At 42.9% G+C, this 16,238-nt stretch overlaps 1 protein-coding gene across 1 annotated transcript in view; it reads left to right on the forward strand.

Moving 5' to 3' along the window:
- The window catches only part of 14-3-3zeta (tyrosine 3-monooxygenase/tryptophan 5-monooxygenase activation protein zeta), a 31,664-nt gene extending 15,655 nt beyond the window's left edge, over nt 1–16,009 (forward strand). The window contains exons 3-6 of the mRNA XM_014352577.2: nt 8,642–8,954; nt 12,427–12,550; nt 13,322–13,485; nt 14,933–16,009. Coding sequence (XP_014208063.1) covers nt 8,652–8,954; nt 12,427–12,550; nt 13,322–13,485; nt 14,933–15,088 — 747 coding nt within the window. The 5' untranslated portion in view covers nt 8,642–8,651 and the 3' untranslated portion in view covers nt 15,089–16,009. The remainder of the gene's footprint in view (nt 1–8,641; nt 8,955–12,426; nt 12,551–13,321; nt 13,486–14,932) is intronic.
- Nucleotides 16,010–16,238: the final 229 nt, after the last annotated feature.

The following is a 16,238-nucleotide window of genomic DNA, read 5'->3' on the forward strand; positions in this document are numbered from 1 at the left end:
CATTTTTACATACTATCACCCACGCGCGAGCTCTAGAGTCATGAGTATATACGAGCTTAGCTCTAGTGGTGGATAGCTTCGACACGTATAATAATATACTCCCGAGGTATATGGTGGCAACGTAGGCGGACAAGAGGACACGACACGGCAGATCGAGTTTGGGTACCATCCGTCTCTCATGTGAATTGATTGACTCGTGAGAGGGAAAGAGGGGGGGGGTGGTATTACCTACAAACTCGGTCTGCCGTGTCGGACTCTCCCCCATTTGGATGAATACACCTCGTACGTTGGACTTACGCTCGAAGGTGGATGGGGGTTTTTTTATCGCGGGGTACTGGGGTAAGTGGGAGCTGAGCCTGGGAGATTTCGATTTTCCGAGTTTTCACGCACGTTAAGGCGTGCCTGAATGGGTACTGGGAAAACAACCGAGGCTGAAAAAAAAAGATCTCTATAATAATTCCTTTGATTGCTTACACTAGAGCAAATTTTAGATGAACTGTGTTGAAACAACTCGTTTAGGTTTTCTACCAATCCGGAAATTATCAGAATTTTTTTTTTTTTTTAATGATGGTAACCTGGGAAGTAACTTTGAGATTCCCAAAAAACTTAAGGTCTTCCCATTATGTATGATAGAGATTTAATTGGTTTTATAATCTGATGGTTGAAAAAATACGTTTGACTTGTTTGCAATCACATATTTTAAAACAATGAATTGAATGACCAAAGCCCGCTTTAATTAATTATCATTATCATTATAACTAATAATATACTCTGTCGTATTTCTTCGATCATCAAATTGTTTTACTCTCGAATAAAACATCTGGGAAAATTTTGGATTACACTCCTGGAAATCAAAAATACTTTTTGAATTTAGAATTGTCACCTGTTCGTTTTGATGAGTTAAAAATTTAAACAATACGCTTGAATTTATAATTCGCTCGCAGGAACGAATGAGCTGGTAAGCGTATAATATACACAGGGTTGGACACACTGCCTCCGTTCATACGTATAGCCACAGGGTGGATCAATAAAGTTTGGGGGTGAAGAGGTGAAGGAGGAAAAGAGGAGGAAGAGGCGCCGCGGCGCTCCGTGTTGTGTATAGGAAACCTCGATTGACACGCCGGTGACTCGGTTGAGGGACGGTAATCGGGACCGGGTTGCCCCGCGTATGCTTGAATTACAAAAAAAAAAGTCCTGTCGATTTCTTTTGTTTTTTCCGTCCTTGCATCTGCAGTGGGAGCTTTTTTAGTGGGTCGTCACGTGGGCGGTGTGAGGGGGGTACCCTCTTGGGTTAGCAAGTTACCCCCTTCTCTGTCTCGTTTTACCCTTCGTTTGTCGACTTTCTCAAGGAGGTGTATAGTGTAACACGCGCGAGTCCTCCCTCGCTTGATTTCTCCTTCTCGTAAGGAGCTCTCGAGGGGACCATCAAGTACGCTCGTTTGTACCTTTTTCGGCTTTTTTCGTTGATTTGAAATTTTATTCCTGTGACCTCCTCGGTTCTTGCAAAACTATTCATTTACGTAAAAAAAAAAAAAAAAAAAACATCCACACACACTCGGTGTGGTTTAGCGCGAAAATCTGTAGTGAATCATAAAGATAATAACGCCGTATTTACTAGATGACCGCGGTATGATTCACGTTTTTTTTTTCTCTCTTATTTACGATAAAATAATAATAAAATCGATGACTCTCTCCACTCAGTGACAACGTACACTGCTTCAATTAACTTTTTTTTTTTTTTTTCTTCATCCACTGCTTCATACAGATAGATCGGTGATCGTTTGGTTTTTTCGTATCAGTTTCATGGTTGTTTCTATTTTGGCATTGTAAAAATCCTCTTGAACAACCAAAGATGTTTTGGGTTATTCTAAGTTATTATTTGCCTGGAAGCAAAATATGAAGAAAAAAAAAGGCGTCTGTACACCCCAGGGCTTGTTTAAAAATTCTTAGCAAAGACAGAAACTCCGAAATGATAATTTGTAGACAATAAACCCTCGAATGTGGGGTGACGGTCACTTTGCAGTCTCGCGACGGTCCCCACGTGCCCACAACACAGCCGGCACCGGGGAGAGCTCCACACACACACACACACACACACACACACACTCTCGTGTATATATGGTAGAATGTACACACACGTATGCATTAAAATATATTATCCCGGCCGCTCCTCTCTTCTCCTAGGCACGAGCGCAGCAATGAAAAGCACACTTGGGAGCAAGCGCGCGGCGGCGTCGTCGGCGGCGCTCCTCTCTCGGGCTGGCTCCCTTGCTTCAGTCGCTGTGCGGGAGTGGCCACCGAGGGATGTGCGCAACAGTGCCGTGAGAAAAACCAAAGACCGAGCGAACGAACGATAGACAGAGATAGCTTAAGTCAGTCGAGTCGAGCCGGCGTTATATACACATATACATATATTATATACAGTCGTGAGTGTGCGTGTGTGCGTGTACTCTTGTGCGGGACGAGGAAGAGAAAAAAGTTGGATTCGTGACGTTAAAAATTTCTTCGTTCTGCGGTATACCTGATCATCGGTTGGATTTGGTACATTTGTACGGCAGCTACACACACGAGAGACCTCGGGGAAAAAAAATATATATATATTTACAACAAATCCGCACGATCAGAAACTAAGTATACGGAAAAGGAGACGTATACGGCGCGAGAGTACACGGTACATTTATCACAGTGTATGAGTGTACGTCTATACGACTCTGACTCTCTCTCTTTGCTGCCGCAGCCGCCGTTCGTTCGAGGGCTCGTAACGACGGCGACGTCGTCTAGCAGTGCGATTACAATAACTACGCTCGGTGCAGGTGTACAGATAACAGGATAGTAGTGCCACAAGTACTGCTATACCAACGGAAGAGAAACGGAAAGAGAGCAGACCAGCTCCCCCACGCACGCAATCACGCATATTCTTCCGAGGGGGATAGCACGCACATAAAAAAAAATATAAAAAAAAACATAAACGTACGTGCTAATGTATATACATGCGTGTGTGTGTGTGTGTGTGTGTGCTTGTGTCCCCATATTCCTCGATGTAATCGCTTAGCTACGTGTTCGCGTACACCCATCGTGTACTCCACCCGCGCACACCACCCCCGTACGGCATTTGTACATTTTTGGTGTCGCAGACATTTGCCTAGGCGGCTCTCCTCCTCGCCTCGCCGTCGTCGTCTGTCCGACATACCCGTCGTGTGTGTGTGTGTGCCTATACACAACGAATTCACACTCGCACGCGAGAGAGGAGTATGACGCACGTCCGTCGCGAGACTCGCGAGTCGAACGTACAGCCGAGTTATCTCGCTCGGGCTGAAAAAATTCTTTTTTTTTTTTTTTTTTTTTTTTTTTTTTTTTTTTTTTTTTTCTTTCTAATGTTATTTTCCTCTCTGCACCGAAAAACCAAAAGAAAAAAATCGCACTGTCAATCAACGCGAGACCGATCAATTTGTAAGTCTCGAGTGATTAAAAACTCGAGTCTGTCGGTGTACAAAATCGAAACATGTCGATGTCGTCGTGCGTGCACGGCCCTGTTATTGTATAGGTGCATTTTCTGCGCGCCTCCATCAACTCGATGCCGTTCGACTCGCGAACGGTCCATCCTATGTGGCTACGCGATGGGAACTTTGATGCTGTGTACTCGATTCATTACCAACACTTTAACCCTTGTTAGTTCCTTATTTTATTTTATTTTATTATTATTTTTATTTTTTTTGTTTCAGTCCACCGTACATGATAAAAATTACCTCTGCTCTCTTCCACACGATTTTTATATAGATTGGCTTATCGTATCCTCGCATTCCGGAGCACACGCTCGCGCATATACATACACCTAAACCATATTATACCCACATATCTCTCTCTCTCTTTCCGTGCATTCGCGTGCGCACGAGAGCGGCGCCGGTGTTCTCTTTCTCTCGTGTTCCCTCGTTCGCTTTCTCTCTCTCTCTGTTCTCGTGCTTTTCGAGAAAATGGCGATCGCACGAGCCACCGAAACGTGGGTCGAAAAATTACGTGCCGATCGTTGTTTTCCGCATCTCTATCCTCTCGAGACACTAGACCAGGGCCCGGTCCGGTCCGTGCAGCCGCGTATGGGGTTGATACGGCACCGTGGAATACCCACACAAACTCGCTGGTTTTGGTTCCTCCCGAAGCCGGCTCGCGGTACTTTCCAGCTAGGGGCACGTTGCGTACACACCGTGCTCCGAAATCGCAAAGTACAGCTCTACACCGGTGCAGCCGAACGCGCGGCGGGTTGTTGAAATGATCCACTCGAGGTTTGAAACACCCGTACGGGAGGTCCGTTACGCGTATCAAATGTCCGATATGCTCTTTTCGCCACCTCGTCGACATTCAACGCGAGAGGAGCAAGCAAAGAAAAGAAGAAAAAAAAGAGAGCGCCGAGAAGAGCGGAGGGGCGCTTCTCCGCATTATCGATTCTTTCTCGCCGGCTGCGGTATAGGTTCACGAGCGGTGGTGGCCCTCGGCTGTAATACACCCGAAACACATTTTGAGGCGCAAAAACGTCGGTTGTTCCCTTGGGTCCGCGATGTTACACCTAGACGACGACGTCGGAGAAGGAGTGTATAGGTACACTCACAGGGGAAAATGCGCGCGCGCACTGCCCTCAGCTTCTCCGGGTGTGCTTATATACATACATGCCCTTGTTCCTTCTCCTCTGCACCTTCGTTCGATTACCAAGGGTCGGTGGAACGATTGAGTTTTTATTAATTAAACATTTCCCGAGTACAATATCTCGACCCGATGGCTATATACAATTGACGACGCTCCGGCGTATCGATTTAACGAACTCGCGGGAGTTATTTCTTAACGGCTATATTATTACGGTTGCAGGGAAAATAATTTTAATTTACGTGGTGGTCAGGGTGTACGGTATATTAATAACGTTATTGTCGTCAGTGTGAGGGAACACGCGATGTATCATTCGAGTCATAGGTGGGTATTTTTATGCATACAGTTCTCAATTGTTTCCAAGTGCGCGTGATTATTTAATTATTGATTAACAAGGCGTACAGCAGAATAACTTTTTTTCAAATAAACGTTCAGAGCAAAGTTGACTTTTCCTCGTTTGCTCGAACGCGTCGTTCGAATTTTGTTTTTGTTTTTTTTCCTCGCCGCTCTGGTGCGAAAGTTACGGCTATTCGATATTCATTCGGCAACGCGAGTATAGTCGTGATTCAAAGCTAATTGGTCGCGTATGGGCGGTGCAATATGAAAACTCGAGTTTCTCGAAAGGAATATTGATTTCGAGAGACGAGGGATTCTTGGCACCCGATCGAGTAAAAAACGTTTCCGCTTGACTGCGTTTTTTTTTTTTTTTTATACCGCGTATCGAGGCATTTTCAAGGGTTGTTCTGTAAATTTGCACATTCCGCTCGTGCGCGTGCCAATATTCGATTCGATGTTGGGCAATTTTTTGTAAAGAAGTAAGAACTTTATACGTTTTACGAAAATGACATTCGCGTTGGGTGCGTGTAATAATGTAATAAAAAGTTCCGGGAGAAAGATCCTCTTCGTCAATCTAATCTTGGACGTGCCAGCGAGACGACAACGGGGCGAGGGGGGGCGGGTGGAAAAGCTCGAGCCACCGACAACAGCCGCGAGTCTCCTGTTCCATTTTTTTTTTTTTTTTTTTCAATCCAACTGCGAGCACGTGTCGCCGACGCCGACTTGGGTCTAAAATAAAACTTTTTCGGGTTTGGTAGCCCCGCCCCTACGGACGCTATACATACCGCTTCCTTTTCAACAGCTGCCCTTGCCACCTATTCGTTCGGGATGTATATATAGGCGTTTCCTTTCCAATTCTGCGACTCGAGAAGGCACCCTTGAATTGAACAGCGCAACGAGTCACCATCGCCAAAGCGCCGAAAGGATTCATAAATTTAATTTAGGTGCTTGTATAATATACGTTACGTGCGTGAAAAATCTGATTGTTCGCTCGATGCCAACTGCAGGGTATATAATCCGATTGCCGAAGCGTTTTTCACGTCCACGCTTCTTGAAACATTTTCTAACGCGTGACTCACGCTCGAAGCGCGCACTTCCTCCTGCATCGCAGAAAGATGGAGAGAGAAGCACTGAAAAACAATTGGCAGATAAAACTCTGATGTATATTATATACACTCTCGCGGTCGAGCTTCCAGCCGTGGGTGCTTTTTTTAATTATAACGAATGGAACTTCTTCACCCTCAAATCTTCAAAAACGAGAGAGCCAAGTGGGGGTGGGGGGAAAAAAGGTTGAGAGTCTCCTCGATCTCGTGACCTATCTCTCCCGGTGTACTTCGCGTGTTACGTGCGTCTACTTCCTTATCAGCCTCTATATGTGCTCCACGTATATACTCAGAGGAGGAAAAGAGACGCAGCTTATCTCCCGATCTCCTCATGCATAACGTTACAATGGCACACGTGACAAGATCTATACTAGTGTGTGCACAGGCACCCCCTGTCTTTTTTGCTGCTCCTATATCACTTTGCGTTTTGGTAAAAACATATGTGTAATTACGAAGGTACACGCTACTTTTGAGTTTTCAGGTATTTGGCGTTGGTGCGCACATTTCGTGGGTTATCGAAGCGATAGCGCTATTTTTCGAGCTGTTGTTGTTGATGACGAGTCTTTCGGTATTTCTGAAGCTTTTTTTTTTTTTTTTTTTTTTTTGTTGATCACGCGGTGAGCTCACTCCTGGGAGGTGATGAATCGTGGCGGTGTCGTATCGCAAAAAGTGATGGTATATAGGTACGACACTGCACTTTTTTTTTTAAATTTCGTGTCACGTTGCATTGATTGGGCACAAGCGCTGTAATTACATCCAAATAACTCGTTACAACCGGAAAATCCTTACTTACCAATGGCAGTGGTGTAGCATGATGCATTTAAATTATTTGTTCGACAATATAAGCTTGTACGATGCACCTTGGATTTTGCGGTTTTTTCTCTCTCTTTTTTGTACCCTTTCGGTGCGGCGAGAAGAAAAATTTCCAGCGCCGGACAGCTCGTAAAATTTTATAACTACTTTACAACTCAAATGAACAAAACACACGTCCATACACTTTAACTCGTGTACATCGTAAAAAAAAAATGGCCGTAGGAATATTTTTTGTGACGCGATAGACTTTTCCGGAAAAAATCGTACTTTACCGTACGATGACGTTGTCCTCGATGCGTGTGTTTGTACTGCGCACACAATTATCAGAGCAACAGCAACGCGATAAAGATAAAAACTGTTTAAAAAGCGCATCAGATGCGTGTGTGTAGGTACCATTAGGAGTTGGTAACGTTGCACCACCCATCAGGTGGTTAGGCGATGTACCATCGAGCAATTATCTTGAAAAGACACTGCGTGTCACAAGTAGTTGTTGGTTGTCATTGGTTCTAGTAATAAGTGTTGAGGACGAATGAAAGTGTTCAATATTTTCGACATGAATTGACCTTTTACAAAATATATAAAAATACAGGTAGAAACTAAATTTAAAAATTATAGCAATGCAAGAGAGTTGGGAGAAGTAAAATGTTTGTTTTCTACGAAGCATTATTTTTCGTTACATACGTGCATCCGTAACTTAAAAAATGTTAAAACTTGTACACGATGATATTGTATAGCACCATACTTACCCAAATGAGTAGTTAATATTATATGTACACACGTATACCAATACGTAAAAAGAGAGATACCTGCACGTTGTAAATATCTTCCCAAACTATATATATACTTACTCATACGTTATAGGTGCACAATAATGAGCACAAACATATGCGCAAAGTGGGTTATTTTACATACGTAGCTATACTCACGGGGACAGGAAGAGCCAACGCGCACGTTTTTCCCCAACGATGCATACAGCATATCGAATATGTAGCGGTCAATCGTCTTTTTAGATTTTTCATGCACGCAGCTTTTCACATTGCGCGTACTCCACATGGTACAGGTATACAATTGGAATTTTAATCGGTTGGCCCATAATAAATGTGTAGGCGCGTTATATGAATACGCCGAGGCACAGGCAGTATCATCTTGCTGTCCTCTTAATTGGTGTACGGCGAATCGTCCGCTTCGAAATTCTCGGGACAACGTATACATATACATATGCTGTAGGAGTAACGAGCGTCGTTTTGTCCCCGCGCTCCCGATAATTGGCGCGTTTCGCGAACCGCCAACGGTTCGTTGATTAATGAAAACTGCGAAAAATTACGCGCGGGTGATCGCTTCCGTTCGATTTTCCTTTCTTCCTTCAATGATCGGTACAGGTGCGCACGAGAAAATCGGAGAAACAAAAGTTCCATCGGTCAAGTCAACGGTGTTATCTTCGTCGTGTTTTCGCGTGTTTATCATCGCACACGATAAAATAAATTTGATTGCGCGAACTCTCCTCCTCCTCCTCCCCCGTGTGCTTATTCGAGACTATGACGTCTCGACTGCGGTAACTGTAAAACAGCCGTGACGCCAACTTTTCAAAAGTCTCGGCCTTTTTTGTTTTTCCAGCGAGGCGCCAAAAATAAATGGCCCAGCAACGTTGCGTCCGTTTAATTGTCTGGCCATTGCATTTTATACATTGATTTTTAATATAGCGTAAAAACGACGGGAAAGAAGAAAATTAATCGAGGGTCGTTTGATTATGTTTCTAGCCAACACACAATGTCCGTCGTCGACAAAGAGGAATTGGTGCAGCGCGCGAAGCTCGCCGAGCAGGCCGAGAGGTACGACGACATGGCCGGGGCGATGAAGTCCGTGACCGAGACGGGGGTCGAGTTGTCGAACGAGGAGAGGAACCTGCTGTCCGTCGCCTACAAGAACGTGGTCGGAGCGAGGCGCAGCTCGTGGCGGGTCATCTCGTCGATCGAGCAAAAGACCGAGGGCTCCGAGCGCAAACAGCAGATGGCCAAGGAGTACCGGGAAAAAGTCGAGAAGGAACTCCGCGAGATATGCTACGACGTACTGGTAAGTACATATCATACCCTCTTCTCTCGTTTACTTTCAAGGGGTATATTATCAAGTCAGCTTATCGCCCCAATGACATTCCTCCACTAGCCGACTCCTATACCTTTTTGACGATGGTGTAGTTACATGTCCACCTAATTGGCATTAAATCGATTTCACTCATCCGCAAGGTGTATGAATCCAACGTACATACCCATCGTGGATAATACCAAACGATCTCCTTCTTACAGGGCGTGTCGATGAAATTAAAAGCGCAGACAAATATAGAGCGACTCGATGTCAATTGAAGAAATCCTCGTTGTACACTTCACTCTGTAACAGGAAGTCACGGAGCGTAGCGTCGTCTATGCCTGCAGTTCCGACGTAGGGGGGGGGTAGGAAAGGGGGTTCAAAAGAATCGCTGGGGCCTTCCTTCTTTCATCCACAATTCGAAAGATCCAAGTGCTTGGGTGTCTGCGACTGATGTGCAGGCATGTGTGCCGTTCGAGGGTACCTATATGTAGGCCAGCGAGTTATTTTCAAGGCCGCGACATGTACACCGCTCTCGCGGGTATGTAACGTAGCTTTGCTCGCGGGAATTTAAGACTATTCGGATGCCAGTCGCGGAGGGCTCTTGCGAAACTTGTCGGTTCTCGAGAGAGAAAAATTAAGAGGAACTATGTTATCGCTGGCGCAGTGTACGTTGGTATACGTTTCGGTGAATTTTACCTAGCTGTCGCTGAACAATGATTTACGTACGATTTGTTAATGAAACGGTGTACGGATTTATCGCGATGTATCGCCGTGGAGATAAGATTTTTTTAAACGCGCCGCGATAAAGGCCAATCTGCACATAAGCGTGACGATTGACATCGACGAAAATCGACCTTCGTGTGCGAAGCATGCGATAAACACCCGTAATTTGTTGTACAAATTCTTGATGAGGAAAAATGGGAAAAAAAGGAGCGGCGCTCGGGAAGGCATCCTCCGTCTTTTTTAAAAAGAATTGTGTCATTATTGTTTTTCGCAAACAAGTTTCTGACGTACGAACGAGCAAAATATCATTTTTCTCTCTTGCATATCGCTTCTTCCCCCGGCCACGCTGAGTAACATTTTACCAGGGGAGATGAGATTCAAGGAGACGAGATCACCTGCCCGACTTGAATTTCACACGGATCGATTACCCTTTTTTTTTCCCCCACTAGTTTGAGTTGTACACCGTATTAAAATCTTCCGTGCACGCATATGCACTGTATACCATGTTATTTTCTCGCCATGTGTTTATAAAAATAGTTTACTGTTTTTTTTTTCATCTCTGGCATACACGTATATTACGTGTGAGGCTTTTGTCATTCGTTCAAAAACCCGAGAGAAAATAGGTGCGCGCTTTTGGCATCGGACCATGTGACTCGTCTATCTTAGTATTTCATATACTTACTTTGTCTTTCTCTCGCGTTTCACGGTGGGCTCACATCTAGCACCACTGGGCCCAATATATATTTATAATGTGAGATGTAATAAACGTCTCTCACGAGTACATTGGTACATTGCTATGAAAAATGGTTTGCAATCATGGCACAATGTGTTAAAAGACAATAAATTTTGGATGGAGAACTACTTGGTTGTGCATATATACATGTAAACGAACTGCACGGGCAGTGGGGTACCAGTGGTTATACTCCCTAAGTGCAGGTGTATCGGTTAAAGCGCGCACATTACACCCGTCCATCTATTGAACGCCCAAGACAAACACGCGCGCATACGTACGCTCAATACGGCAGAGAGAGAATCCGGAAATTGTGTGGAAACGGAAGCGGATGCGACACGCCCGATCGACGTGTATGCCTCTCCCCTCTTCCCTCATATTGTCTTCACCAATACCGAGCACACCCACACACATGTGTGTATAAATAACAGATACGTTTGGTATATCTGATGGATCGGAGTGTGCCGCGCATCGTTGGAATTATTTTTTCTCTTTTTTTCTCTTTCAATTTATCTGTTTTCCCACTTTCGACAATTTTGTTTTTGTATAGCTCACGCGCAGTGTGGAGAGCACACCTCTTTGATCGCTGCTTGTTTGATGGATTTCACCCGAATTGCCTTTTTTCCAAGGGCTTTTCATTGTACGGAACAATTGGAAACAAGTACACGCGAATGCAGCGCAGCTTGGTTATTCTCTTTAAGATCTCTCGATATCCGCGTGCGGTTGCAAACTTTCTACCCAGCCCGTGAAAATCATCCATACTTTTGATCAAAGTGCAGCAACCAACAACACGCGGTCAATTTTATTTTAGTTGACCGTCCGTCGATTAGCCGTTGGTTTGCATCGGAACAAGTGCAAGTCAAATTGTATTCCCAGTTCGGGTGCGTCGTTTTTACCGAGGACCGACCGTGGAAGTAGAAGACGCAAGATCGCCGTCGCTGAAAGTTTTTTTCTTTCTTTCGCATCGTTGCGCTGTATTAAAATGACTTCATTTCTACTGCTTCCTTTGGCCCCATCTAGTTTCATATACTGATGATCGATTTACAGAACTTGCACGTGTCTGTATATCTCCTGTAAGTACTTGGGTACGGTTCCCTTGCTCGTTTGACTGATTAAACAAACGCGTGAAGAAAAAAAAATGTATTTGACATCGAGGGTCTCCGTCATACGTTTGGCATTTAAAAATCCCACCGGCCTCGGTCGGTCCGTGTTGTTTGTTTCTAGTTATTTTTGAGGAAAAACCGTGTTACGTTTTTCATGCTCCGATTTTTCACAGCGTCTCGACGTGGTTACGTTATTAATAAAACAAAATCGGTCGAGAAACGAGTATTGAATATCTTGCTATTGCGATTTCCCGTCTGATCAGCCGTGCATTTGCATTGTTCGTGATGTGGATCGAGTGCAGTCGACAGGGAAGAAAAAAAATACAGGCAAACCCGTTGGCACTCCCGTGCGCGCTGTTGAATTAAATACTAAAAACAAAAAAGAATGGAAGTATAACACAACTTGGTTGAGAATGTAGTTCGCACACGCGCGGCCCCAGGGCTGCTGGGCCATTTCTTTTGAAATCGAGAAGTAATCTCCCCGTTTAATTAAGCGGGCCATCCATCCATCTTTCTCTCTTTGCAGAGTGTCGTCTCGTTGCTCTTACCTTCGCGAGCGTCTGACCGTGAACGCTTGATCGAAGCGATCGTTACCTTCGGAAAATCGATAGCTCCGCTCCTCCAATTCTTTTTTTTTCCTTCTTCATAATGGTTTATGTAACCATTGCTGCTCTCCAATCCTTTTTTTTTTTTTTCTATCAAACACGTGCGGGCGTGGGTTTCCGATGGACGTGTGTGACGCGTGTGGGTTTCTTGGAAATTTGATTCTCTCTTAATCTACATCGATCTTTCGAAAATCCAATATAGTCTACTGTTTTTCCAGCAAGCTGACTTGATCCCTATGGTAAAAAGAAAATTTCAAGTTGTACCTATAAACACATGTTTTTTTTTTTTTCTTTTGCAGCAACTTCTCGACAAGTTCCTGATCTCCAAGGCTAGTAACCCTGAAAGCAAAGTTTTCTACCTCAAGATGAAGGGCGATTACTTCAGGTATCTCGCGGAAGTGGCCACCGGCGAAACTAGAAATGGTACGTTAACCTGCACACACTCCTCACTCCTGGAAATTCCCTTTTTCATCTTCTTGACCCTTAAAATTTTTTTTCCATCGGAAATCCCTGTGACGATTAATAATACAATTATCGGTTCCGTTTTGCGTTCGTTTTGATGAAACAAGTAAAAATTCTCGATGGGAAATCTGTTCGTTTATTCAGTAGCTTGTTGAAAATTTTACAAATTAAATTCTTCACTTGGACGGCTGCCAAGATTTTTGTATCCAAAGATTTGTGAGTATTATACTCTGTTTCACGACCAGAGACAAGAATGTCGCGTAATTCAACTTAATTTGAACCCAAAAATGTTGATCAAATAAAAGATACTCTGATCTAGTTTTCCGTTTTATTCGCTGTAACCGCGTATTTTTAAACTTGAAATGCATATTTGACAATAAAAAGTCTTTATGTCGACGTAAATGCCTCTTAAAGTAAAATGAAAAGTTATGCGTCTTACTCGTGAAATGTACTTGACATAAAACGTTGCTTAAGAAAGAAATTTTTTTTCATTTTTTCGAATTCCAAAGATTGCCCAAGATTCCTTTCCGTTTACCGAGTTAAAAGTAAAAGTTTCTACAAATCAAATCGAGACAGTTTGCCTTGGACAACACACACCTTTTGTAAAACAAATTAAACTTTCACTCTTTACCTCGGAAATCCTTTCCAACAAGTTATAAAGTATGGTATCACAACTAATCGAATACTAAATGAAATTGCTAACACCCTTACGGCAAAAAAAAAAAACAACAGCCGTCGTAGAGGACAGCCAGAAAGCATACCAGGACGCGTTCGAGATCAGTAAGTCCAAGATGCAGCCAACCCACCCGATCAGGCTAGGCCTCGCGCTTAACTTCTCCGTCTTCTACTACGAGATCCTCAACTCGCCGGACAAGGCCTGTCAGTTGGCTAAACAGGTACAAGCTGATACACCCCATCAAGAGGTGTCGGGACAACAACGGCGATTGGTCCAATGTGGCGCAAATTATTATAATCTCATTCTATGCCGAACACGCACATACACGCATTTTTTTACCAACTCCCCCCCCCCGTTTTTTTCGATGATACCCCATTATGTGTCTTACGTTATATTTATTTGTTGTTACTTTATACAGAAAGTTTACTTATCGACGCTGGCTCGGGTTTTTGTTTAATGTAAAGTTTCTAGATTTGAGGCATTGCATGGATCTAATCTTCTCAGAGCAATAAAACATCTCGATCGTCGTTAGCTGCATATTCTACTTTTTTTTTTTTCATGCCTTAACGTGTAATAAATGTCCACAATTTTTTTTTTGTGCAAGAAATATTTATGACTGCAAGCTGTCTCGAACTCCTGTGTGATGTAATAAATCACAATACTCAGTAAACAACGACGATCAATAGTGCTTATCCGCTCTTTACTTTATATTCATTGCCTGCAGAGAGTATGAAGAAAAAAAAAAAAAAAAAAAAATTTTAATATCAACTACCCAGCGTCGATAAAACAGTAAGAGTTTCATGTGAATATTCGCAATATAAATATTAGAGAGTAAAAAAAAAAGATATGCGGTGGTCTTGTATTCGTGCATCGTTTACGTTACAGCAGTTGTGGAAGATTCGCAAAAAGCCTACCAGGAAGCGTTTGACATTGCCAAGGCGAAGATGCAGCCGACGCATCCGATCAGGCTTGGCCTGGCCCTCAACTTTTCCGTGTTCTATTACGAAATTATCAATTCCCCGGCGCGGGCTTGTCATTTAGCGAAACAGGTCAGACGAGAGAGAATGTGCCTTTTGTGCCAGAGTGAGCTTTTGTCAAAACTCATGAGTCATGCAGGCCGAGCCTTTTTTTTTTTAATCGAATTTTTGGATGTTGTTATGGCCCTTTCTATCCTCTCTTTGACTATCCCTAATACAGTAACACGTAAAACTCTTTAACGAGTTGTGTCGAAATAATATAGTTATAATAACAATAATAATAATAATAATAATAATAGTAGTACTCGAGTTTAATAACTTGTGCGCCTATATAAGTATGCATCTCTATCCAAGTCTGTCGATGAATCTTTTTTTAATTATCTAACGGTATCTTCCTAATTTCTCTACATGCTTACAAGTAACCCATAGGTTTGTGAGTTAGTAAAAGCAATGCGTGTGTGTTCTTGTGTCATTTAAATTTTCTTACAGCATCACGTGAGCGCCACTAACCATCGTGTGTTGTTCCTACAACTCTTGTACATGTTAAAAAATATGTAATAAAAATTTTCTTTGCATCAGTTTCTTTACTGATTGATAAAAAAAATTCAATTTTGCAATGGCACGTGAATAAGTCTAATCTCAAAATTTCATCGATTCATTATTATTTTTTCTGTTCACGTTTTGATGTAGGCGTTCGACGACGCGATCGCCGAGCTCGACACATTAAACGAGGACAGTTACAAGGACTCGACGTTGATCATGCAGCTGCTGCGCGACAACCTCACTCTCTGGACCAGCGACACGCAGGGCGACGGAGACGAGCCACAAGAAGGCGGCGACAACTAACCCTCATAAAGCGCGCGCGAGTCCTAAGAATTAAAGAAGAAAAAAAAAATCCTTCTCACCTCTCCTCCCAGTCCAACTATCCCATCCATCGTTCCCCTATTCCCCCTTCCTCCTACTCCTTCGACAAGAGAGAAAAAAAAAAAAAAAAAAAAAAACACGTCATCCCTCCTTTTTAATCTTAATAATAAAAAGAAAAAAGAAACGAGGAAGCAACAGTAAGCAGAGCAAAGAAAGAGCGTCCTATTCTCTACCATTTTTCCAACCCTACTACAACCCTCTTCATTTCCTAAACCATCTCAACACTCTTTTCTTTACCCTCGCCGCTACCTCCAGCAATACACACACCACACCACTACTACCGCCTTCTCGTTCCTTCCTTCGTATTTTGCGCACCTCCCTTTTATTTGTCAGATAGCAAGAGTCATCAACACGAAAAACACAAAAAACTATTATTACTATTATTATATATGATACATGGACTAAAAATTATGTTTTCTTTTTTCGATTACTGAAATACATACACATACGAAAAAAAAAAAAAAAAAAAATTTACACTAAAAAATTACCCCAGTGCACTTTTTCTCTCGGGCTCGCAGTGACGGGTACGCCGATGCGCTTTTGCAGGGCTGTGGCGTTCCGTCCTTGTGAACCTCGAGGCTGTATTTATACGCTCCCCCTTACTGCGTGTTGTATTATCTCCACCCATCGTACACACATATGCAAGTATGAGAAAATGAAAAATGGATCATCAGTGATGATGAACATCAAAACTCATAAACACGTAACATAAATGGTACGATATATTGAGATAATTAAGGAATACAAAATTTGTTGTAATCGTGCGATGTATTATTTAACAGCGTTGTCTCTTTGTAGAGACTGGATATTAAAAAAAAAAAATACAAAAAAAAATTGGAAAAATATATAAACGTGAAATCACGGACTCGTGGAAGCCTGTATATTCAGCCTTTGCACTAAATCTCTCTTCCCCTTTTCCCATCTACTGATCGTTCAACCTGTATGAATAAGTAAACTATGAGACCAACAAACAAAATCACAAAACATCAATTCATCTTTTTTATTCAATTTTTTTTTTTTTTTTTTTTTTTTCTTCATCTTCAAACGTTATCATTGTCTACTTGCCATTTTA

This window comes from Copidosoma floridanum, unplaced genomic scaffold, assembly GCF_036245765.1.
Source record: "Copidosoma floridanum isolate Cflo_tuat_1 unplaced genomic scaffold, Cflo_Japanese_pri ptg000014l, whole genome shotgun sequence".
NCBI lineage: Eukaryota > Metazoa > Arthropoda > Insecta > Hymenoptera > Encyrtidae > Copidosoma > Copidosoma floridanum.